Source organism: Aulonocara stuartgranti, assembly GCF_965226115.1.
Source record: "Aulonocara stuartgranti genome assembly, chromosome: 10".
Classification (NCBI taxonomy): domain Eukaryota; kingdom Metazoa; phylum Chordata; class Actinopteri; order Cichliformes; family Cichlidae; genus Aulonocara; species Aulonocara stuartgranti.
This window is the reverse complement of record NC_138946.1, coordinates 23,605,315-23,631,332: the sequence shown is the minus strand read 5'-3', so window position 1 is coordinate 23,631,332 and position 26,018 is coordinate 23,605,315. Positions and strand designations below refer to the sequence as shown.

The 26,018-nt window shown below is 41.3% G+C and overlaps 1 protein-coding gene across 4 annotated transcripts in view; it reads left to right on the top strand.

Annotated features, from left to right (window-relative positions):
* Positions 1-26,018, top strand: part of abr (ABR activator of RhoGEF and GTPase) — a 120,439-nt gene that overhangs the window by 18,313 nt on the left and 76,108 nt on the right. Inside the window, exon 1 of one of the 4 annotated variants that reach the window (XM_082548963.1) lies at positions 4,475-4,748. The exons of 2 other annotated variants lie outside the window; for them this stretch is intronic. In XM_082548963.1, the coding sequence (XP_082405089.1) occupies positions 4,688-4,748 (61 nt within the window). In that variant the 5' untranslated portion in view covers positions 4,475-4,687. Of the gene's footprint in view, positions 1-4,474; positions 4,749-23,114; positions 23,228-26,018 lie in introns of those variants that run through there. One more of the 4 variants, XM_082548962.1, reaches the window with a different exon arrangement.

Here is a 26,018-nt window from a genome sequence, read left to right as displayed (position 1 = left end):
TGCCATCTCCCCCAACCCCCAAAACAAAGGGATTTGTGGGGAAAACACACATCTCGAGAAAATGTCATCATCAGTCTCCAAGGAGCATGTTTGGACTTCCTTACAGTGTAGACGACTGTAGTGGAGTTTATTGATTGGCATCTATATCCATATATATCATAACTAATTTAACGGTAATAAAATGCTGACATTATTGCAGTGAAATTCTAATATAATGTGTGTGTGTAGCAGTTAATCTGTAGATGTGAATCATTGTTGCTTCCACTTAGAGAGTCTCTGTGATTTGGAAGAAGAGTTCACTTTAATTCAGTGAATATTTTCGCTTTGATGTCACCAATTCCATCCGTGCTTATTGTCAAAAAATTTTTTTTATATGTTTGTGGGGTGTGTTTTGCTCCAGTGCTTCATTAGGCTTGTTTGAATTCACTTATTTGGAAACACAGCTGTCTGCTTCCTGCGTGCGCAGCCCCACTCACGTATGTACATCAACCAAGAATGCTGGAAGTGTGGGCGTGGGGGGGTTGTTGAACAATCAGGATGTTGAAGGGTTTAGACTCCCACCCTGGTCCTCCTCGTCTTCTTCTTTTTAAAAAAAAAATTGTTTTCATTTATTTTCATCAGCCAGTTCGCGTTCCCGTGGTTAGCCAGTGGGGTTGAAGGGAAAGAGTAGCACCACACACACATAGGTGCACACACATAGACGCTGCCACCTCCACCCAGTCACCCCCGCAGGCCTGTGGTCGGGGTCGAAGAGCAGAAAGGGGTGGATATGGTTGGGGTTGGTAGAGTGAGGTGGGGTAGGGGTATCTGGGTAGAAAAGGGAGAATAGAGGGGTGGGAGAGGAGTGGATAGCAGTTTGATTGGCTGGTGGGATGCTGTGCCGCCAAATTACGCACTCACACTCTAATACACCACAGTTTGACCACAGCGACTTCCTCCTTCATGACAGGAAATCTTTGTTGAAATTTCAAGTGAAGTGCAGGAAACACAACAGTCACAAAATGGGGAATAAAATAAATGCATCATCGTGTCTTTTTATGGAAGCTGGGATTTATCAGGTTCTTGTTAGTTAGAGCCTTGTTGTGATTACACACCGAACCAAGCAAAATATAAAGGAAAAATTTAAACGTGATTACAGCAGACCTTTTGGAATGATTAAGAAATTAATTGTGCAGTTGTATACTCAAAGGACATGCTGTGTGATGTTTTAGGAGCTTTTAAATTTGATAAAGCATCATAATTTTTGCTTTTTATCCACTTTGAGTTCCAGCTTTCTCTGATGTTTTGTAATAGCTGTCTATAAAGCTTACTTTCAGTTCAAGCTGTTAAAAGCTGTCCCAGATGCGTGTCCATTGATTTCTGCAGGGCCTAAATATGCCTGTGAGTATCACACAGTACACATCCACATCCAGTGTCCTTTGTTCACATTAGCTCACAGTGGGATGACACACCTAATCAAAAGCAAAGATTGATTTTTTTCTGTTTTAAATATCCAGTTTTTTTTTGTATGGTCTACATTTCATGCTGTGCTGGCTACTGATGTGTGGCCTTTTGTAACACACAAGCATGTAATTGTTTAAATAAAGTGTCCAATTAAGGGGAAACTCTGAGTAGATGTTGTCTGTGACACAAAGGAACATCGTGTCTCTCCAACACAATCCGTGATCTGTCTTGAGGAGAAAAAGTGTGTATCTCTATGTGGATACACTAAAGAATATGAGTGCCTTACATCTAGATCTTGTCCAGCAACCACACACGCACACACATAGTAGAGGACTGCTGTTGAAAGTTAACCTTTATAGAGAACGATGCATTGTTGACGTGCTGAACTTTGAAGAGACTGAAATTGTGTGTGTTTGGGAGGGTTCAGAGACAGTTACTAATGGGTTTTTATTACACAGTTTGACTGTTTATTCATATTTTCTAAATGTAGCTTTGTGAAGCTCCAGAATGTCTTCAGAACACGCAGTTTGGTGTAAATACAGTTTGTGTGTTTGAGCATGGCATGTGTGCTCTCTTTGTTTGGCTATCCCCGTTGAACGATGAGGTATTTGGAAAGAGGAGGCGGGCAGATTTGCTTTCAAAACCCTCAATCATCTGTGTGTGTCTGTGTGTCTGTCTCTGTTGGCCCAGATTTAAGACAAAGGAGGTGTAAGGCTGTACAGTAGATCAATCTATATTTGATGAAGTGCCACTCACCAGCCCCGTGTTCTTCTCTGCCCGCTTGGCTTTCCCTTTACATAATCCCATGTTTTGTGCGTGTACGCCTTGAGTTTGTGTGTGGTTTTTGTCACGCCTGTGTGCTTTCCCACCATCACAATGACACATTTATATTCATTAATAACCCTGATGTAGATTAACACATGCAGGAATACATTAAATGCCTTGAGACAGACACGCACACACACACGTGCACACACACACGACCAAGACAGGCTCATGGGATGCCAGGTCGTTTAACTCGTGTACGTTCCCTCCAGCTGGCACATACACGTGCTGTAGACTAACAAAGAGCAGAGCTCGGGGCCAGGTGCTCTGCCTGCAGAGGTTGGGGGAAGAGGCAGGGAGCAGTTGTGGGGTTCCTCCTGTCAGCCTTTGTGTCCTAATTGAAGTTTTTTTCTGCCTCTCAACCCTCCCATCTTTCCTTCCCCCATGCTGGTTAGAGGAGGATGAAGGGGGAGGAGATCTGAGGTTTGAGGGGAGCGTTTCATATCAGGCTTTGTTGTCGCTGGCACGATGCTCGTCTCCGATGATTGGCCTCCTATGTAGCACATGCCTTAATAAACTCGCCGGGCGTTGGGCCTGATGAAGAGGAATTGTGCTGTGCGGCAATGCTGCCAGGTCTCTTTCTGGGAACAGGGAGCAACAGGAGACCTAATGTGCTAATGTGCCCATTAAAGCCTGCTAATTTCAAAAAAAATCAATAAAGCACAGCATGACATTTTTAATTGCATATTGAAAAATTAAGATTTCCTGGATTTTGCGCTAGAGCCCAGCCACTATTGTGGAAAATGCCAACTTCTTTTTGGGTTGTAATGCAATAAAATGCTATAATTTCTTTGTCACCGTCATTTATTCTAAAACACTGGAGCAGGTAGTAGGGTGGAGTTAAGTGGTTTCTCACTTTACATTCCTTAACTAGTCTGATACAGTGGGGGAAAGTGAATAAACGTTGACCCCATCCTTTTAACTTCTCAAAATAACTTTGAACTATTTAGTCCCTATGCATCTGCTTCAGTCCTCAAAAATTCAGCTGTGGCTGAGCTCCAGACATTTATTCTAAATATTCTTTAGCTATTGTTCCTGGTGATGCACACAGTAGACCGGCTCCATGGTTCTTCTATTGCCATCTATCATAGAGTCTGTATTATATCGTCTTATACACAGCATCAGTATGCAGGCACATTTTCACAGCACATGCACATGTGTGCGTTGCTTTCATGTTCTTCGTTGCCACGGGAACAGAACTAGCTTAAACCGTGACAAGTGAACCCGCCACTCTCTCGGTTTCTCTCTCTCTCTGAACTAAATGACTGACTCTGTTTCACACAAAGTGTGAATTGTGCGTCCCAGCCAAGCGGCTGTGATCTTGAACTCATCATGTAGTACAGCTACGACTAGTTTGGCTCATAAAACCACAGAAAGACCTTTCATACTTACCTTTGTTATTGCTATATTAACAAAACATAACCACACAGTGGATTTAACATTAAACTTTTATCAGGGGAAGATAACCCAGTTTTTTTTTCCTGAAGGGTGGTTTCTCTTTGGCTGTATATGTTTCCTCTATATTTTAGAAAAAGCCTCAGTCTGAGCAGTTATAAAATAGGCTAACAATAGGCTATTTAGGATGTTTGCTGAACCCCTGACACAAAGATGTTTTTTGATCTTAGCATTTCATGCTGCAACATTGTTTTAATACTGACTTTCTTAGGCAGAGTTCTCTTAAAACTTGAGTAACATTTACCTACGTTTAAAGAACAAGATAAAAAATTCAAGCTGCGATGTGCTCAACAAAGTCAGAGTAAGCAAATTGTATCTACATGCAAGAAAAAAGCTGCTAACCTAATGCGCAAGGAGAGATGGAGATCGTGAAAGCAACTTTGGATTTTAGTGGGTTTAGTGGTTTCATTTATGAAGAGAGAAACTGAGATTTTGTCAGTTGATTCACATCTCGCAAACCTCGCTGCTTCAGTCATTAGGCACGGCTTCTCAATTCCGGCTTCTACACGCTGCTAAGACACTGGGGGGGAGAGAGACAGGGAGAGAGACAGCGAGTGAGGCTGATGAGGCATTCACGCAGAATCAGGAGAGCGAGAGAGGAGGGGTGGGTGGGAGTGAGAGAGCAAGCCAAAGAGAGAGCGAGAGAGAATGAGTGCTTCTCCCTTTCCCTAGCAACGGTCGGCGGTGTCCGTCTCCAGCCTGTTGTTTTCTCTCTCACACACACACAGACGCACACCTCTGTCTTTCGCTCCTTCTTCAGCTCTCTTGCTTGTCAGCCTGTTGGACCCCGGGGTGCCTTCTGACATTTTTCCCCCAAATGGTTTTTCTTGCTTCTCCGAGCGAGATGAAGGCTGCGTTTCAAGGATAAGAGAAAAGAAGCGAGGCAACGCAAAAAGCAGCTGCAGAGAAGAACTGAAGACATAAGAAAGAGGGAGAGCGACTGAGACGGGGAGAGGAAAAGAGGATGGAGCCCCTCAGTGCTCGCGGCCTGCCCCGGCTCTCCTGGATCGACACCCTTTACAGCAGTACGTACCTCTCCTCCATCACTTTACTCCTCTCCACTCATCACTTCTCATTTATCTGTGCGCTTTACCTCTCCGTGTTTTGCCCTGCACCCCCCTCTTCTCTATCTCATCCGCTGCCCGTTCGTGTTACAGCCCCAGCGATCTGCACACAGGGAACACTTTGCATTTTCCGGACTTCCAATTAGTGTGCATTATTATGGCTGTCTATAACAAGGCATTCAACCCAAGGCCACCACACACACACACACACACACACACACTTCTTTTAGTGGCAACAACTCATGCCCACTGCCGTCAGGCTTTCTGCTGGCCAGTAATCATAGAAGCATGGGGAAGCCCAGGGATTATATAGTGTGAGGCAGAGTGAGTCATGCTTACAACCTGGAGGTAGAACTTTATGTTCCATCCTATCGAGGACACAAGCTGTCTGATGCTGAATTTTTAAACCACTCCTTATTGTAGTCTTTATGCTGCGATGTAGTCTCCCCTGTCGTACTGTACACTGCATGAGAGCAGCTGTCAGGTTACGATGTCGATTAATGAAACAGACAAAACTGCTCCCATTAGTTTGTCACCTAAATTAGTCTGACCATGGATTGTTTTTTTTCCTTTTTCCTTTTTTTTGCGCTTGGATGATTTACATAAAGTGAATACGAACTATGTTTTTGCTTGTTGTAATTTAGAACAGAGGCTGTGTGAAGCTCTTTGCAACAGTACACACATCCATGCAGTCACAGCTGTTTGTGTGTTGTTGAGGTGTTGCGCGTGTGTGTGTTAGGTGTATTGGGTGCATGAAATAGCCTTTTGAGAATTGTCTTTTGCCACTTTTGTTACTATATCTTAATGTGCGGACATGGTGTGAACAGGAAAGACTGATGGAGATGGGGTTGGGGGTGTGATAAAGATGCTGAAAAACAGAAAGGTGAAACGTGGTTTCTGTTCGATGCTGTTGATTAGATACTTAAGTGAGACCTTGCAGTAGTTACTGGCAGTGAAGGTATTTATGCATTAGTGATAATGTTGTTAATGTACTGCAATGCACATGTGGTTCTCTTTGGGTATCACACAAATTTAAGGTGTGGTACTTTATTGTAAGGCTTTTGGGCTTCCTTTTAACTTGATGTGATGAGGAAATGAGTAATACCAACGTAAATGCCAAGCTGTGGTGTTACAAGTAGACTACCCATAGTTTATATCATGTTGATCAGCTTTGTTTGTTTGTTTTTAGAGAGACTTTAAAGAGTTGTTAGATTATTTCAGAAAGACACGTTTTGCGTTCCTGCCAAGAGCTCGAGAAGATGAATGCCACTAGGGCTGGGCCATATTATACCGTTCACGGTAATACCGGTATAAAGTTGGGCAACTATAAGAAAATAAAATATTGCGATAGAATATGGGTAAAGCATGGTGGCGACGGAGAATAAGAATCAATCCTTTGATTTTTCTGAAAATCGACAGTGCCCCTCATAATCCCGTGTGCCTTATGTTTGAATTATGGTTGTGTTTACTGACCTCGAAACGATTTTATGTACACGGCGCTGTTAAACTTTTATATAACTTTAATGCAAAAAACAGCTGCTTGTTTAAGTGAAAATACATTGATGTTTTTTTTTTTTTTTTGCACTAATAAAGTTGTGGAGTTGTAAAGTATTTTGTCTAGTGTCAATTATATCGTCAGTTATATCGTTATCGCAAATTTTCAAATGTATATCGTGATAAATATTTTTGGTCATATCGCCCTGCTCTAAATGCCACTCTTGTGTATGTACGCTAAAGCTGAGACCCAATCTGTGGGTATATAGTCTCGTTATTTAACTCACTGGTTTTTGGGCTACTGTGTTGAAGTCTAGAGTTTAGCATTTTGACTGTTGCCTTTCTTTTCTTTTTTCTCTCCCTGCAGGGTAGAGCTATCAGCTAATTCTAGCTCAGTGTGGAAGGTGCATTTGTGGGTTGAGATGGCTAGTGAAAAGCTTAAAACAAATATTATTGCTCCCTTTTCCCAATTGGATGCAACAGTGACCTGTTTGATTTAGTAAAGTACTTATTTATGCCCTTCCTTATGCAGCATCCCATTTTATGGGTTAAGGACTAACACTAAGACCAGACCTCCTGAGGCTGTGTGTATTTGTGTTTTTATGTTTTTTGTTGTTGTTGTTGTTGTTTTTCCCCCCCTGATGTCAAAAAGGATCATTTGTGTGCAAGTCAAACATGTTGACCACTACAGCATGGAGCCGAAAAACAAATATGTTAAAGTGTTACATATAAAATGCTGTAAGCCGTTTTTCTTGGACTTGCATATAGTTTTATTTGATTTGATTTTAGATTTGAACAATGTACGTACTAAAATCTAAACACGATGGCTATAAAGATTTGTCAAAGCAAGCCTGTCTCCAAAGTGTGTTGATGGGGAATAAAGCAGGGACAGCACAGTATACTATACTATACTATAGCTCTATACTATTCTAACGTTTGCTATTTTTGGTTAACAGAGTTCATCTGAATTTAACACCCATTGTGCTTTAACACATTTCAAGTTCTGTATGAGGCTGCATGTGTACACACAGACAGGTTATTACCATCACAAAAGCATTGAAACGGGGCTTTATTATGATCTATTGTTCGTGAAAAGGGCACAATCCTCTTTTTTTTTTTTATGCACCTGTCAGTTCATCATCCTTTTGATTTCCACCTGCCCTTTATCCACCTCATACTCTTTGTGTGCCTGTGTGGCTGCTGAGCTGACCCTTTTTTTTCTGATAAGGGAAGTGGGAATTGACCACTACTTTGAAATTTTTACAAAAATGGTTATATACTTCCTTAATACAACTACACCACTTGGTTACAAAAGGTTGCAACACAAGTTGACAATAGCTCTGTTTGTGTGACAAACACCTGGTTGTTAATGATGAAAGATGACCCAGTCCTGCCCTAAACCATTAGTATTGAAGCTCCCTCTGTTGCCTGTCAGTGGATTACTAAGCACATGGCTCTAATTGCCCTTTCTCTTCAGCCTCTGAAACTGTGCTAATGACTGTGTTAAGCAGTGACCACACATCCTTAACTCTCCTAAGCGGAGTGGATGCTGGAAGCCACAGCTACGTTGTCCCCAGAGAGGCTGAAGTCTTTCTGTTCAGCTGCACGAGTGAACCACAGCTCACTGAGACAGCATTTTCCACAGGCATCTCTGTTTCACTACATATTCTGCTAATAATGAAAGTCATAAAACACAAACCTACATATACGCAGACTAAGCAAGCTAAATGTAATAAAAGCTGCACAGAGAACTTTTGCGCACACATCAATGTAAGCACATGAACAGAATCACCAGCTCAGACTTCTCATCAGTCATCCATTTGTTCGGTCAGCAGTATAAGTGGTAGACTCCCAGACGGCTGTTGGTTGGAGTGTGTGTGTGTGTGTGTGTGTGTGTGTGTGTGTGTGTGTGTGTGTGTGTGTGTGTGTGTGTGTGTGTGTGTGTGTGTGTGTGTGTGTGTTACTTCAACAAAACTCTCACCCTTTCCACCTCTTTACTTGTTTTTCCTCCTATCGTCCTAATCTGGTTGATTAGGACGGTCTCAAATGTGCTCCTCACAGATTCTTATAATCACGTTGATGTAATCATCAGCAGAGTAAAAGGGTTTTTCTTCTACCTCTGATCTGATTTCAGAAGCGTTTTGTTGCTGCTGCTGTGTCCATTTTCTGTCTTTAACTCCCCTTTTACTCCGTCAGTTAGCCCACTACTGCAGATCACACTGGTGATCACTGATTATTTCTTAGTTGCTTCAGTTGAAACTCTGTGCCATTGACACACAGATGCATAGGTGCTCACTTTTTTCTGTGCTAGTTTGTCCTAGTTTTAGATCCGTCTATTCTTTCCAATATCAAATAGGACTGTTCTTCGATTAGCCACGTGGCCTAGCGGTTTCTTAAAAACCGTACCCTCAAACTTGGTTACACAACTTAATCAGTGGACTTTCCAGATGCTTGTGACTAAACCAAAGAAACAGAGTGGACAGTAATGAACTTGAGTTTCACATGCAGCATGCATAGGCCAAAATCTTTTCATTAAGCTTGCTAATATTTACACCAACTGGTTAATTACACTACACTTGCACCGCTAATGCAAATGTAGATGTTTTAGAAACCTTAATTAAAACTAATTGGGCCTACAATGTGTTTTTCACTGTTCTGTGTGCCAGGGCATTTTTAATTTGCAACAGTTTTTTCTCATTTTGTATCCTGAAACAAATAAATCCAGTAGCGAATTCTTTTTTTTTTTTGTTCATTATTTAAACAGAAGTCATAGCCATATATGTCCTTAACTGCTTTTTCAGGGCTGGAGTTATCCCAGCTGCCATGAAATAATAGGCAGGCACGCCCTTATGTTGCCCATAAGGCTAATAATCCACCAATCAATCCATATACCTTTTGCACACTTACTCTGGACGTATCTCTGAATCAACCACTGGTCTATTATAATTTCCCTCTTTTTGACTTTTACAGAAAGCTCTGAACTGTAGTGTTACTATCTCCTCCACAGCCTGAGTGGCACACGGTCTCTGACTTCTGCTTCGCTGCCAGCCTGCACTGTAACCTTCAGAGTATTAGCTAGACTTGTCTCTGGCTCGCTTTGGTTCCACGTGCTGCTAAGGGAACATCAAAGGAAAGCCAGATTACGTAATGGCTAGAAAACGGGCATTTTGGCTTGGCAAAGCAGATGTGGCACGTGCACGGACATGCACATATGTCAAAAATGATTTTCATAATCCGCAGTGAGGAAGGCTCAAATTTATGTGCAGCTCTGAGGGAGCATTAAAAATCTTTTCTCATTTTTGGTACATCCTGTCACTTCAGCCCCAGCAAACCTTATAAAAATATTACCGTGTGAGTCATGGTGGGCCATTTGGCTATTTGTGGAGGGTTAAATGGGCTACACAGTCTCTCATTTCTGCTGCCACTACTTGTGGATAGTAATAAATGACATGTTGCTGGTGATAGTAATCTGCTGCCTTTCCTGACTAATCATACACCGAGTCTCAGATGCTGAAGATTCCTCTCAAATAGGTTTCCACAGAAACACCGCACATAAAAGAGAATTATATTAGCTGACTCTAAAGTGTATGTTGTAGGCTCAGTTTCTTGAGAAAACAACAGACAGGTGACAGTTGTCTTCTTCTTTGCCGCTTCCTTTAGGGGTCACCACAGCGGATCTTCTGCCTGCAGCTCTACTAACTTTGCGTGAATGTTAGTATGCAGTTAACCTGCATATCCCATTTAATTACTCATTAAATGAAGTTGCAGGAGCACTGATCCACATTATTCCAGCCTGCTTTAATACCTGTCTAACACCATAGTTTGCAAAATCCCTGAATACATGAAAGGTTTGATATCTTTTTACACATCTATATCAGCCCAGAATTACCCAACCCTCACATCCCTGATCAAACGGGGTTTTCACAGACTGTCAGTCTTGTTGTCTGGTTTCCCTCAGCAGCATATAAACTGTAATGGATGGACTTCACTGCTGGCCAACAGCAGTCCCAGTTCTGTCTTTAAGTGTTTAATGTTAGCAGTTAGTTGGTTGTCACAGGGCTTGCTTCAGCAAAGTAATTTTGGATGGCTTCCCAGTAGAATTTCATAGGGGAGGTTAATACAACAGGGGATGTCTCATTTATCACTCCCTACAAATCTATTTGGACCAAACTCCCCAGCTCTCTCGCTCTCAGTCTCACTCTGCTTGAATAGCCACTAGCTCTGATCTCGATACCAACAGCAACACATCCAAATCAGTGGGATCTGGTAGTGTTTCCAAACACGTCAGCTATGGTGTGACTGCAGAGAGAACACTACACAATACAAGCCAAGCAAGCCTCTTAAATCCCCAATTCACTATGAGGATGACATTCATTCATTGTTGGTAAAAGGTTGGAGCCTGGGCTTTTCATTTTAATTGCAGAAATTCTTGAACAGATGCAAAGGTCACAAGTAGTGCAGCAACAGGTTCAAGAACCTGCAACAGGGTCGCCTTTGTTCCTTTGTGATATTTAAAATCAGACTGTACTCATAACTACATTTCAATAAATCTGCTGTGACTACAGTCAAAAGATAAATACCCGATCAGAGCATTATTAATAATTCAGATACTACTGTTTGGTACTACTGCTCCTAGCACGCTGATGTGCACTCGTTCTGTGTGCATTGAAAGTGGAGGCAGAGAAGTGGTTTTGCTTGGTAAGAGTGGAGCCGTGTTGTGTAATTTCATCTGTGCTTCATGTGAAGTCTTGCATTGTTTTCTTTCTACCGTTCAAGCTCATCCATTATGTTGATAAATGGATGAGTCTGTGCTGTAGCTATAGAAACGCATTTAGAGCTGTTCTCTCACATGCGCACACAGACACACACACACATGCACACTTACAGTAGGGAAGAAAGAATCTGAGTCAGCCTAAAAGCACTGTTGTTATGTAATGCAGCCATCTCTACTGCCTCTTCAGTAAACCGCTACTCTGCTTTGTGTTCAAACATCTTCCTCCCATTGGGTGTCCTCAAGAGTGCGCCTTTATGTAAGGGGCATCATGTTAGCTTCTCCATAACAGTTGCACAATGTTCCACCCTGGTTTGGGTGTCTGAATATAGGATCCTGGAAACATTAATGGGAAAAGAACAGTTTCACCGTTTATCTAGCAGACATTTATAATCTCCTTGTCAGGATCCACTTTAGAGGACATGATGTATAATGTGGATACTGTTCTCAGTTCTAAAAGAGAGATGAATTACTTTTGATATATACGATTGGAGTGAATGTGAAGAAGTGGTGAAACCTTAAAATATGGATACGGTTAAAACCTCATCCTTTTAGGTGAGTCCAGCTGGAAGGAGCAAAGGGGGGAAATCTGTCACCGTGTCATAACGCTAGCTGCTCGCTCACTCACTGGTAACCCAGCTGGTGTTTCCACTGTAACTGTGGCCGCCTGGGTTCATTCAGTGACAACCTTGTGAATAATATATGAAGCTTTTTGCTCTGCGTTGCGTGTTTCGGTGGCTCTTTTACATCTAGTAAACAAACTGAAACGAAGAAGCCATCGATTACTGGAGCTGAAAAGCAGCCAAGTGCTTTTATTGCAGTAGTGAAATGACATCAAACTTATTTTCTGTGTGCAGAGTTTCAGCTTACAGAGCTTTCACTCTTAAATGCTGGTGATTGAAGTGCAAACTTGGCGGTTGGCTCTGCGCTTCAAGTCAAATCTTAACTTCTAATAGGAGCTTAAAGGTTAAAAAAGAAAAAGGTACACATAGAAAAAAATAAATAAAACAGACTTGTGCACTTGTATTACATCGCAACGGTTTCCAGCTTTACTCATAAATCTTATAATTTTATTCCACGTAACTGTGCATTTCATTTTGGTTACCAAGAGTTTATAACTGTTTTCAGCATGCATATAAGCACCTTCTACATTATGTTAGCTATGATATCTGCATTGGAGGTCATCTAACTGTAAGCGAATATACAAGGCAGATTAATTATAGCACAACTTAAGTATGTTACCTCGTCCCTGAACACGATTTCTGCAAAACACATGTCAGATAGACTGACGTAATGTATTTTGATCATTTTGACCTAACTCACTGATATACTGGCTGAGCCCATAAACTCAGCAACAAAGAGTTTACAGCTGTTTCCTATAGACTTCTATAAGACCATAAGTCTATGTGCAACCACAGCTATTGCCCCCCTGGTGGTCGTTAAATGAAATGCAAGTTTAAGTTACGTCCATATTTGATACCGTTTATGAACATGACATGTTTGTTTATCTAGGAGACATGGTTTAACATATCTTTCCAAATGACACGATATTTAAGTGCCTTATGGAAAAAAAACCAAAAATCTATGATAGCTGACCTAGCAACAAGACTGGAAAGACTGGGAGCTCTTGTTATATTTTGTTGATATTGGAGCTTTTGGTGTTGATACATTTTTTAAGTAAAAATTTAAGAAAGTGGAAGCTTGTGTTTTTCCCCCAATTTCTTGCTGTTTCTTTTGAAATATTCAATTTAACTCCAAAATCAATTCAAAGAGCAACGAGAACATATATTAAACTGACTTTTGATGTTATTTTTGTTCATCAGAAAGCTTAAACTGAGTCATTATCCAGCTGTTAACAGTTAAATTACATTGTTAGCCAGGTTCTGTTTGCAAAGCGTCGTGCCATCTTCACAAGCTCTGAAATCCTTTGTTGTGCTTGATGTTAGAGGGTGTGTCATGTGTCTGAGTGTGTTTGTGTTCTGTGTCTGTGGGGACCTTCACCATGTCCTGAGGGTCTAGGACTGTGTGTGTGTGTGTGTGTGTGTGTGTGTGTGTGTGTGTGTTAGTGTTAGTTACTATGGACAGCAGTCATCCTGTAGGGCTATGGTAACCACCAACCTGTTTTTCTTCTGCCATCCATGCCTGGCTTGCCCCAGCCAATCAGCGCATAAGAACTCCTCTGCCTCGGCCAATAGTGCGTCTGGCATGTTTACATGCTCCCGGAAGGCAGGGACCATCATTAAGCATTCAGGGTAGTCGAGCGGAAGAGAGAAGAGGAGGGGAAAAAGGGAAGGAGAGGAGGAGACAGGAAAGCGAGATGAAGCCATTATGAGTAAAGAGAGCTGATGGATGCACTCGAGCACCAACCAGTCACCCTGCCAGACTCAGGTAAACGAATGCATATAGGTCATATATCAGATCACGTTATCTTAAATGGGCCTGTAGCACATTTGTAACCATGTATAAAAATGTAGCTGTGTATGTGTTTGGTTGGCCTGTATGACTGAAGCTGTAAAACCCTTAAAAGTAGTCCTTTGTATCTGGTGCGTGTGTGTTGGCTACATGTTTGCGCGCGTGTGTGTGTTTGTCTGTTTCATTAAAAATTAAAGGCCAGAGTAAGCGTTGGCCTCCTGGCCTCAGGAAGTTGTCTTTCTGTTACAGTCAAAGAAACCATTCAAGTGGCTCTTTGTCATTAAATAACCCAGAATGAAGCATGGCGAAAGTAGACTAGGAGAACAGTACTATTCAGGCAGGTGGTGGGTTATTAAATCTTTTAAAAGATATTTAAACTGATGAGATGGAGGGATTACAGTCAAATATATGATTCTAAGATATTTGTAGGTTTGTACTTTTATGAGAAAATTAGGCAAACATGTAAGTTACTGTATAGTGGATCCATGATTTGTAATTAAGATATCTATAACTTTATCCATTTGGTTTCACCTGTGACCTTTTTTAAATCTCATTCAATAATATAAATAGAATACTGGCATCATTACAGTTACAGATTTCTGTGGGAAGGCCATCTTTTAAATCACTATCCTCCTTTTTGTTCCACCTCTTAATTGTGACCTTTTATAGAAGGACCAAACTCAAAATCAATGGAGTGATATCGACGAGGCCTCTGTCCTCTCCGAGTGCCAGATGGCCTTGCGCTTCAAGTGCGCTCCTCACTTTATCAGACATCGTGCTGCATCCACAAATTCTCTTATCTGTCCTGTCACTCTTTCCAGGGTCACATTTAATAGAAATCTTTTAAAAATAAACTTCTACAGCAAGCGCTAAGGTTAGCCTCATTGTCTGTACAGTCTGTGCATTTGCATTCATGCACAGCGATAGAACAGGACGGCATGCTTTTGCTTTTACAGCTTGGCAGAAATAAAGCAGTAAGGGTAATGGTTGGTGAGCACGAGCGGAGAACAGAAACCTACGGGGACCCACTTCAAATAGCCTGACTTCCTTTTTTTTATTTGTCCCCCCTCTTGTGTGGGTATTTTTCTTTAAAGTCACGCTTCAACTCTGGGGGTAGACAGGCTGCCTCAACATGATATTGTGGTTGGCTGCTTTTTTGTATATGATGCACATAAGTTAGGCTCTTTCACTTAATTAAGTGTTTCTGAAAAGTAAAATTGTACTGCAGTTGGACCAGAGTCAGCCATTGTTCTAGCAAAATACTGCAGTGGTACATCAAATAGATGAAATCCCACAGGGTGCACTTGTCATGACTAAAGATTAAAAAAAAAAGCCACTGTGCAGTATCTTTGGTGCTTGGTGAGCTTTTTAGTCTAACTGCACTTTTTAACATTGTTATCTGACCTTTTCTTATATTTTAATAACATGCTGGTAAAAATGCATGGTTGGTTTATTCACTTCAAATAAACTCTCACAATTCAACATTGTTGTTATTATTAACAACAATGTTGTTAATAAAGTGTTGTGCTTAAGCTCATTAAGGTTTTATCCCACAAGATGTTTTAAATGCTTGGTCTGTTTAAACCACAGATTGGTTTTGGACTCCACATTTTGAAGCTTTACCGTTAGCGTTTGACAGTTCCATATTCATTTTTTAACAATTTTTTTTAAATTGAAGCCAGGAGTTACTTTATATGGATGAAAGGTTGGCTGTAAACTATAAGCGTACGTCACACAGAGAGACACACATCGGCTAATTAGTGCTCAGTAACACACCTGTACAATAATGGATTTCTTACTTTATATTGGAAGGGAAGATTCTGTAATAATACATACAGAGAAAAACCCAACAACCCCCTATCAGCAAGCACTTTGGTGACAGTGGGAAGGAAAAACTCCCTTTTAACAGGAAGAAACCTCTGGCGGAACCAGGCTCAGGGAGGGGCGGTGCCATCTGCTGCGACCGGTTGGGGTGAGAGAAGGAAGACAGGAAGAGAGACAGAGGTTAATAACAGATATGATTCAATGCAGAGAGATTTATTAACACATACTCAGTGAGAAAGTTGACTGAAAAAGAAATACTCAATGAGTCTCGGGAATCCCCCAACCACCTACACCTATTGCAGCATAATTAAGGGAGGGATTCAGGGTCACCTGATCCATCCCTAACTATATGTTTTTTTTGTGCAAAAAGAAAGTTTTAAGCCTAATCTAAAAGTAGAGATGGTGTGTGTCTCCCGAATCCAAACTGATATCAAGGCGGATGATCTACTCAAAGGGATCCTAAAGTTACCAGCAGCACAGACACAGGGAAAAGCTTTAGTGAGGCCTGCTTGAAGATGCCAGTCAACTCCAGCTGCCTCTGTTAGGACACCTGTCAATCAATGTGGCTGCACTCCAAAGTCAATTATCCAGCTGGATGAGTTATAAAAACTTTTCGCCCTTCAAAAATTATCCATAGATGCCAAAAACTATATGCTTTTAAATGCTACAAAGTTGGGCATTTTAACACTGACATCTAACGGTAGTGCAGCCTCAAGTAGCAACTGCAGTTTGTGCAACTTCCTCGTCGGCTTCATTTTTAAGTTCCCTAGGTTTCCCTTTGTTTAAACCAGCTGCGTCTAGTTTTAGAACCCGGCAGCTCTGAAAGCTTGGAAGTAAAAAAGACATGCATAAAAGTTTGGTTGGATATGGTGCAACAATGTGTATGCTTTTTCACACCAGTGAGGCTTATATGTACCCACTGGTTTGGCAGACTGGAAGTGGATTTTTGACATTTTAAAGCAATCACGAGAATATGATTCAGCAGGGAGTTGACTACAGTTTTAAAATAGGGTGTTTCCAATACACGTCCACATATATGTTCCGTGTAAGCCAGCAGATCTTTTAGAAAAACTGCCTTTTGGCTTAATTAGTTTCAAGAATGCAGTTTTTGTTACAAATTCTTTTTTTATTTCACAAAATGTGTACTATAGTGAGTCTTTCCTTTTTAAACCTACACCAACAACAAAGGGTATTATGGTGATCTGAAGCTTTTACAGGGCCTGTCTGAGCTGCACACTGCTGCTTCTGCGATACACCTGAAGTGTATCAATCTCACTGCTTTTAATCTGAAGCATATTCCTCTAATTGGGCCGTGGAGTGCAATAGACACTACAGTCTCTGCTAGGGCTGCCCTGAGGGCTATCGACAGCCGCTTGCATTTTAATAGCTTTACTCATTGTAGCGCCTTTGTTTCACTGCACGGTTTGATACACTTTCCATTAGCACATGCCCACGAACAAACGCAGAGGGGACCAGATGCCCACACAGTGGAGCTGCTCTACTGTTGTAACTGTGCTCAGTGTGTGTGTGTGTGTGTGTTGGCCATGTACAGCTTTACTTGATCTCTTCACACCTGCTTCAAGCACAGGCATGAATGTGGGAAGTGAACTGTAAAACATTGGTTGGTGCATCTTTTTTGTGCGGGTGTGTTCAGTAGGTGTGTCTGCACTTGGATGTGACCTCTTGTGCGTTTCACCATGTGGACTGGGGGAGTAGCTTCGGGCCCCGTGTGTGAATGTGCTTGTCCTAATCTATGGAAGCAGTGAGATGTTTCCAGCTAGTCCGAGCCTTGGGGATTTAAACCAGCTAATTACAATGTATAGGAGCTGGCTGCCATGGTAACATTGGTTTGGTGAGTTTGGAGTTTGCTAGAGGGGGGATAACAGCAATTTACCCATGTAAATCTGTAGTTGGGGGGGGTCCTTATCTCTTGCTGCCTACAGGCACATGGCACATGAAGATATGCAGCAGTAGAATTGTCACTCATTTGAGGTATTAAGGGACATGCCTGTTATCGGACCCTTCTCTCCAGGGAAGTGCTCTGGATGTGTGCACACAGGTTGTGAAGTAGGTAATGGGAACCACTTTATTAGCCTCATCCCAGTACATTGGTATTAGAATGCATATTCTTTTTTGGTTGCACCCTTTAGGGTTTGCCTCTTTAGCATCCTCTTCTCTTATACAAACCCTCTGTTATTCCTCCTTCACTACATACATGAATCTTCTCTGTGATCTTCCTGTTTTCCTCCCACCTAGCAGCTTCACACTCACTGTCCTTTGTCAAATAAATATTTTGCTCAGTTTGCTCGCAGAAAGTCTGTGTGCCTGAACATGGTTGGGCTTTCCGTTTAAAAGGCAAGGCTCTCCTGTTATCTTTCCGTTAAATCTGATCTTTTGGACTCCCTTCTACTCGTTTCTCTCGTTCTCTATTAACTAATGTGGGAGTCTCGCAGCTTGTTTTCCATTAAAGTGTGCTCAGCCCATTTCCTCAGCACAGTGGTAAGTGCGGTGAGAGTAGCCAATCATTATAATCGCAATCAGGCTGGATACAGGAAAAATGGGAACAAAGACCCCAGCTTAAGTGATGAGTCACAGACCAGCTCCTCACAGCTCTCGACACTTGCGTAGTTAGCATTTTGTAGCATTACATCAAGCGGGATAATCTTCTGTTTGTTGAAATGGAAAATGTGCATGCTGAAATTTTGGGTTTGAATAAAAAGAAAGCTCACTGTTATTAATCAGTTTTCTTAAATAAAACCATGGAAATGTTTCAGAATTATTTTTTAGTCAGATGCAAGCGTAGTTATGGTGATACTGACATGGTGCAACAATGCAAAAGGTCCATTACAGGTTGTCAAGAACAGACAGAAAACTCACCGCAGGACAGAATCACAGTGCACAGTAGCAGTATAAGTCTGCATTCATAGAATACTTTCTGATTTTTCTAGCCAAGTGGCAAAAGAGCAAGCTTGCAAAATTATATTTGAAGTTACAAATCTAAATGTTTATTTGGATCACTATCAGTGTTTTGTTTTTCCTGTATGGTGAAGGTTTGCATGACTCATTTACACCTCTTGTATTTCAGACAGGTTCAGTCATTGGAAACTAAAAAAGTAAAATAATCATTCTGTTGTAGAGTTGAGATCATTTTCCTGTTGCGTGACCAGTTTTTATGTCCAGCTTAGCTGTCAAACAGATATTATTTGACTCATGTGACTAGAATATTTTTGCTGTCTTTAGACTCTTTAACACTTTACTTTAAAAGCTACACTCTGCTTACTGATCAGCAGTGTCATCTTACACAAGGTTAAGACTGGATTGTAAAGGACTATTATGCTAATATTGCCAAGGTACTGAATTCATGCTCAAATAAAATTCCTATTTAGTCCTCAAGTAAACAGAATAGATTGGAATCTCCACATCTGCCTCAACAGCTGCCTGTTGTCAGCTAACTTTGCTAATAAAATTAGGACCAGTTACATCAATTATTTTGACTCATTGCCATATTTGCATAGAATGAAACTGATTTCCAGTGATACCGTATTCCCACTGGGTATCTCCTTCAAATATAATGCGAGGTCGCTGCTACTGACGTTAAGTGGAGTAGCATGGAGTAACACTTTTAAACTTCCCTGTCGTGCCATCATCAATCAACGTGTGTCACTGGGGAAATTAAAAGCCCACATGTATACTGTCAACACACACAAAATGACCATACATCTGTGAGGCCACTGATGTACTGTCATGCTGTCAAGGCTACATGAGGCCGGGAAGTCCAGGAGATGAACAAGAAGCAGGCTTTTTGTTTTCCTTGTCTCCTCTCGTTCCTTTATCTTTGGAGAATTGGATCTGTTATGGCTGAGCTCACTTACATCTATTGAGAGAAGCTCTAGAGACACAGAGGAATATCTTGCCATCAACCCAAAACACAAACACACATACACACAGTCTCTTTTTGAAATTACTACATTGGGCCCTGGCTCAGGAACACACATCTGTGCTGTAAAATTTAAAATGTGTGTGTGCTTCTTCACTGCTCTCTGTACAGAATCAGTTTGCAGGGCTGCTTCTCTGTGCCCACACAGTGTAAGCTGGCTGTAGGGCATGATGTAATCCCTCTTCTCTAAAGACAAAATTGCTGAGGTAGGCAGCACAATTCCCACATTGCATTCTCACACTGAAGCAGCAACTTTTCTTCCCACTGACTTTATTAGTGTGCAAATGTGCACAGGCAGACCTGGCTCTGAGACATTGTGCATAGAGAGAGGGAGAGCTGGCAGGATGTGAAAGAAAGCGAGTGTAGGAACTGTAGCGTTTCCTCCTCCACTCTAGAGTAGAGCAGTGGCTTAACCAGCTGACAGCAATTTATCAGTATTCACCTTAGTTACAACTTCATAGATTCCTCTTTCTTCAATTTTGTGATTGTTACATTTTTAGATTTCCTTCAAGACAGATTATTGGTTGAACTCTCCGATGTGAAATATACATATTCATATATGAATCTGTGAACATTGAGTCACTATCACTGAGTTGACTTGGAGAAAAATTAACAGTAGCTATGTTGATAGCAGCTACCAGGAGTTCGGTTTCTGTTAAATATGAGGAATTGCAGCATCATTTCATCTTCTGCCTTCTGGGTTGTCAGAGAAAACGATTTTTCTTCTAAAGAAAAAGAGAAGTTTAATAGCTAATGATAATGGCAAGCAACCTCCCACAGCCACTATCCAAACGGCTTGGGAATACACATTTTTACCTAGTGACTGATGACTGGTCTTTGGCCATCCATCACTGGCTCACAGCAAGTGTCATCAGCCTCCAGCAACTACTCACAACTGTTCGAAGAATATAAATTTTTCCCTGAAGGCTGGTAAGTGTTCACTAACTGGTCTGTGACCCTCTGTGGCTGTAGTTTTCTTTTTATTGGCTCCTTCTTGTAACGACACATTTGAAAAGCAGGTGCTTTGTGTGCCTGAGTTAACCTTATGAGGGACGGCTCCTGTCACAGAACAAAGGGAGAAAAATTCCTGAGCCTTTACTTCTATGAGAAGTAAAATGTGGGCATGTTTAATATGCAAATCCACCATTCAAACAATATATGTTGCTCAAAATAAGCAGAAGCGTATAAAAGCCTTCTTCATAGAAAGTGGACAAAAATGTTTCCACCTGTACAAAAGGAGTCACCTTCTTGTGTAGTTACAAGGCATACACACTCAGAATATTAATATGCTGCTATCACGCCTGCTATCAGGCTTCACTGTTATACTGAAGAACTTATTCAGAGACAAATCCCTTCTGTGCAGGGTGAGGGACCAACAAAAGGACATGGGAAATAGGAGGTGATTATATGTTACTGACAGTTAAAATCTTTGCACACTTAAATCATTTCTCTCTTATATCATCTTTTTATATCTGCAATAATAGTTTTAACACTTAACACTAAAAGAGAATTGCTTTGGGGGCAGAAAGTGTTAAATAGAAAATATGCTGAGGTGTTTACCCCAATAGATATTCGTTTGAGTGCATTTATAGTCTGTGTGTGTGTGTGTGTAATCCATACCATCCCTGCAGAGGGTTGTATTTAGTGTGAAGGAGTGTTAAACCTATGCAGAAAGCATTCTCCATCAGTTAGTGTTGCTCAGGCTGTTCAGTTTCACCTCCTGACACCACCACAGCAGCAGAAAGCATTTTCATCAACGTGGATGGTGATCATGGCTTATTGAGTGTGACAGGTGGATTTAGAGCTGTCTGTCAAGATGGGTTAATGGTGACAGCAATGTGAGCTGACACCGGGCTGTGGTCATTAGGTTAGGAACACACACAAACGCACACACACACCAATGAATTTCCCCAGTGTGGAATTAAAACCATATATACCCATCTATTTACTCCAGCAGTGACTCTTTGTAGAGGCTCTTTGCGTGTGCAGGAACAATAGTTTTTAAAAAATACTGTATCCGTTTACAAAACCTTTCTGTTTTAAGGTAAAGACCCTGCAGTGTCTGGTAAAACACCAACAATCTTTTTGAGTTCACATCTGGTGACAGTGAGGAGGAAGACCCCTCCTTTAAACAGACAGAGCTTTTATTTTGGAAGACCCAGGGAATGATGAGAGAGAAAGAAGAGCGTGATAAGATGGCAAGCTGCAGGAGAGAGCAGACACTGCCTGTAATCCCTGACCTATTTAATGACAACACATTTTGCATTTTGATTCCTCTAGCAGCAAATGATATATTTGCGCCTTTTTATTTCTGTTATTTTAGTTTTCATTTCAAATAACTTTAAAAAAGTCTACCGTTCAAATTTGTGTTACAGCTCTGTTCTCCAAATGTTTCGAATTCCTTTCAGTGCATTCGCTGTAATAGATTTTCTTCCACCACATGTGGAAGTTGTTTGCTCTGAAACTGCTGAGGTAGTTGGTTATGCAGATGGCAGATTTAAACACTTGGCCTTTGCAGACCTTAACACAGACTCCCATAGTTAGTGCTCTGTGTGTGTCTGTGCATGTGTGCCTGTTTGAAAGGAGCCATGTCTTATTAACTGAGGCCTCATTGATTTAACCCAATCAACACACAGCAGAGCACATGAGTAACTGTGTATGTGTCTGTGGTGTGAGTGACACAAGGAGAGAGTCTGTGTTTCCTCATGGCCTACACCGGTTTCAATAAGCATTATGTGGAGCGCAGAACAGCATCAAACGGGTGAATGTTTGTGGAATTTCTGGCTCAGGTCCGTCCCCCTGCTTCATTGCAAGCAATAGCATGGTTTTATTAAAATCCTCTTTTTCATAAAATATGGTTTCTCGGATAAGTGTAGCTCTTAGCCTTTTGCTAGGCTTGTTCATCAAGTCACCTTTTCATTTATAAAACACTGAACCCTTGTCATTTGGTATATCCTTTAAATTTGTATAAGGGAAAGCACCTCACATTGTATAAGTTGTGTGTTGAGTACAAGTCTCTGCTGCTGATATGAGTGATCCGATAGTGATGAAATCCAAAGGAAATATTCAAGTGAACTGAAGCTGGGCACTCTGAGCTTGTCTTGAGAGCTGCTTACATCATCTAAAAATGTACTTTTTGCTGTGTTTGGATGGTAAAATATCTCATTTTTAATGGACGTTTTAGATTACAATGTGCTTTTACAAATTAGTCTGACATTGTTTGATGTATCCTTTTCTTTGATAGCAGTCAGGTGGCTAAAAGTTTTTTTTTTCCTAGACTGGAAAAAGCCAGATTACATATTCAGATGGTTCTATAAAACAGTCACAGTCCATTCCATCACTTCAAATGCTCGCCCCGTTCATAGGAGCTTGTAGAAACATGGTGATTTGAATAATTTCCAAATATGAAAACTCTACTAATCCACAGTTGGCTTCACTACAGCCGCTTGTAAGCTTTAGAATTAAGTTTGGGCAGTTTGCTTTCAATCATGCTGCAAATTGTTAAAATACCTGAACAAGAAATCCAGTTTTGATTTGTTCTTGGCACAGTGCACAGAGTGCATCTGAACTTCATGAACATACACTGACAATAGTGATTCCAATGTCCATAAAGCATAACAGGACAGTCTTTGCTGACCAGCTGGACATTGTCCACAAAGACACGCTGATGCTTTTTGGGCATTTTATGGCTTCCACACAGAAACTGCTCTTTGTGTCTGTGTTGCTTCCTCATAGGATGTGGCTGTGCAGTACTTGAATACAACATTGCCTTTATTTGAATGAGTGCTATCAGAGCGATTTAAAAAAGAGGAAGTACTGAAGCCGAGGAAGACAGGATCAGTGAGAGTTCAGGTGCGAGTCTTTTAGGTAGGACGTAGCCTGCGACATGGATAAAGTTAACTGAAAGGGATTTTTTTTTCTCTAGTCAGGCAACACTTATGGCTTTCTTCTTTGAGGCAGTGTGTGCTGTTCGTTCTCTCTTCTCCAGTGATGGTGAGTTAGGTGAGAATTTGAGTGTGCTCTTTACTCTGTGTAAAAATGTGGAAATGTTTACACCCACATACATGTTCTCTGCAGCGGTGTGGCGGTGTGTTGGGCTGATTTCTAACTCTGCTCTTTCTCCCCTACAGTCCTTGACCCCAAAGCTACCTCCTATTTAATCACATGACATTTAGAGTTTGTCCCCATTTTAATCCTCTAAAATATTGGTGCATGCACGTGTGGGGACCTCCCTATTGAGCAGTTAAAAACAGGTTAGGGCTGATGAATCCTCTTTACTGAAAAATTGCTTTTCGTGTGTTTGTTTACCATGCACGGGGATTATCAGGATGCATTAGCTGACTGAGGTAGCCCACATGTTAGATTTTCAGAGTGTGTGCAGATAATCATGTGCACGTGCGGACCTGCTTCTGATTCGCGCACATTCAAACATTGCGTTTCCAGCACCAGCTCCAGATTCTTGGACATCATCATCTGGGCAAATTAAACTTACATTTAAGTCAGAATATTATTTGCATTTACACTGTGTGCTATCTTTGCTTTACACTGTTTCCCTTTGTGCTGTAATCTACAGCTTTCAGAGAAATTCCCCCACGTTAGTCACGACGTACTGTGATCAGCACTGGCTGTGCGAGACATGTTACGATGAAGGACCTGTATTGTGAACTTTGCAGTATACAAACAGTTATATGAATATTCAAATCAGAAAACAACGACTGTAAATATCATGGTGTGATAAAAGTCTGTCTGTCTTCTGTACAGATATGGAAATGTAGCTTTGGCAGTTTAGAGTAAGAACTCTGTAAACTGTAGAAATGACTTATACTGAATGTTTGTCTAATGGTAAATTTGAACTTCCTATGTGGAAGTAATGATTAAATCTTCTTTTTTCAGTTTAGTTCATTGTCTTTTACTTTGTTTGTCTGTGTTCATTTTGGCAAAAGGTTGTCATGGAGACAACTTCTATCTACCACAAAGGTATTTTTAGGTAATTTGGCAAGTGTTTATATTTCTCAATGTGGACAGATTTTTACCAAAGTAACAGCACTGCAATAATGAAAGATACAGGTATACATGGCTAGCATGAGAACACTAGGTGTGGTGCGGTGACTCATTAGCTTTGTGGTTTGTGTGCTCTCATTGCAGCTGGTGCTCTAGTAGTTATCAGTGTGTCCAGCATGTCCCCACAGGGCTAACTTATGGTCAGTGTCACCACTGACGTGGTGTTTTCTGCTAACGTATGGCTGTGCACAACCTTTATTTATGTTTCCTTAATGTCCTCAATTATGTGTATTGCATCTTGGTCTGATCTCATCAGTGAAAGGCAAAGCAACAGCAGCGAAGCGCAAGAGACGTGTTCACAATAGCCTTTTCTTTTCTTTCTGTGTTCTGCATTAATGTGGCTAATCACAGATAACGAGTACAAATATTGACGACTCACAGTGAATTGCTCTGAGTGATTCACACAAACACCAGTTGGTTCTAATGGCACACATTAGCTTAGCGCACGTCGTGTTCACCATTATCAGATAAACAAATGTGTGTCAGCTCAGGCAACTGTAAGTAAGCACAGAAGTGCACGGAGCCAAACGGAGCAGAGTTGACTGTGAGCCCACTGGCTGTGCTTTGTCTCCACTGCTCCAGCTCTGCTCTCTCTAATCGACTGGCTCTCTGCTTGGCACAGCCGGGAATATATTTGTGAATGGTTACTTCTGCATGTTGATGTTTCTGCAAATAGACGTGAGTCACGGGCAACTTCTTTTTAAAAAGAGGAGGAAACCTCTGTGCTTGTCTAGACTCAAGTATTTTTGTTGAGTTATCCATCCGTCCTTCCAACTCGCAGTTAAGCTTCAAAACACCAGCCGTAAGCTGGGAGGAAATTTGAGGATTTGCACATTGTTGAGTGCTTTAGCACTGGCTAAGTGTCTTGGGAGTTCCCTGTATTTTTTTTCTTACATACACTCACGCAATTTAAGCAGATTAGCGAAAACGAGCCGGACAGCAGGCCAGAAGGTGTTCAGAGGAGTCAGAGAGAGAGAAGAGATGGAAAGACTGAGAAAAGAAAACCGAATGCATGCACAGGTGCATATTGGAAGAGCCGATCTTTTCTATGGCACGATCACAGCGCAGTTGGAGTTGGACAAATGAGTTTACATCAGTGTTTTTAACTGCCTTCTTCACACTAATCACCATAATGCACTCTTGTCATCTAGCAGCACTTCGCATAATCAGTACTTGCTTCACTGAGTCAGCAAAGACCCACGTGCACCATTTACAAGCAACCCATATGGTAACTGTGACTCTCCATGGTCCACACACAAGCTAACAGATGGGTGGGGAGGGATTGGGAGTTGATTGACATGTCCAGTGATAGTGTGCATGTGTTCCCAGTGGGGATAGATCCCTGCTTTTATTTTTCAATTAGTTCTTGTCCAAAACTTGTTAGAGTTTTCTATCCTTTACGCACTGGTACAAACACACACATGCCCTCTCAAGCACATGAACACAGTAATAATCAAATGTTGTTGTCTTCTCACTGCACATTATATGTAGGCAGACAGGGACAGCTTCACAAGCTACAAGCTACAAGCTTCCTCCTCCTATTCCGAGTTCCTTAAAGATGCTTCACTGTATCAGAAAGCTAAATAGAACAACATCCTGGAAAATGTAACTCGATAATTACTTGCCTCTCTTTTAGTTTTGCATATGTGTCGTACTTTGTAGTTTATCATCCACAGCAACAGTCCACATCTCTCTTTTCTTCTACAGGATCTGACACTGGCTTTTTATATCT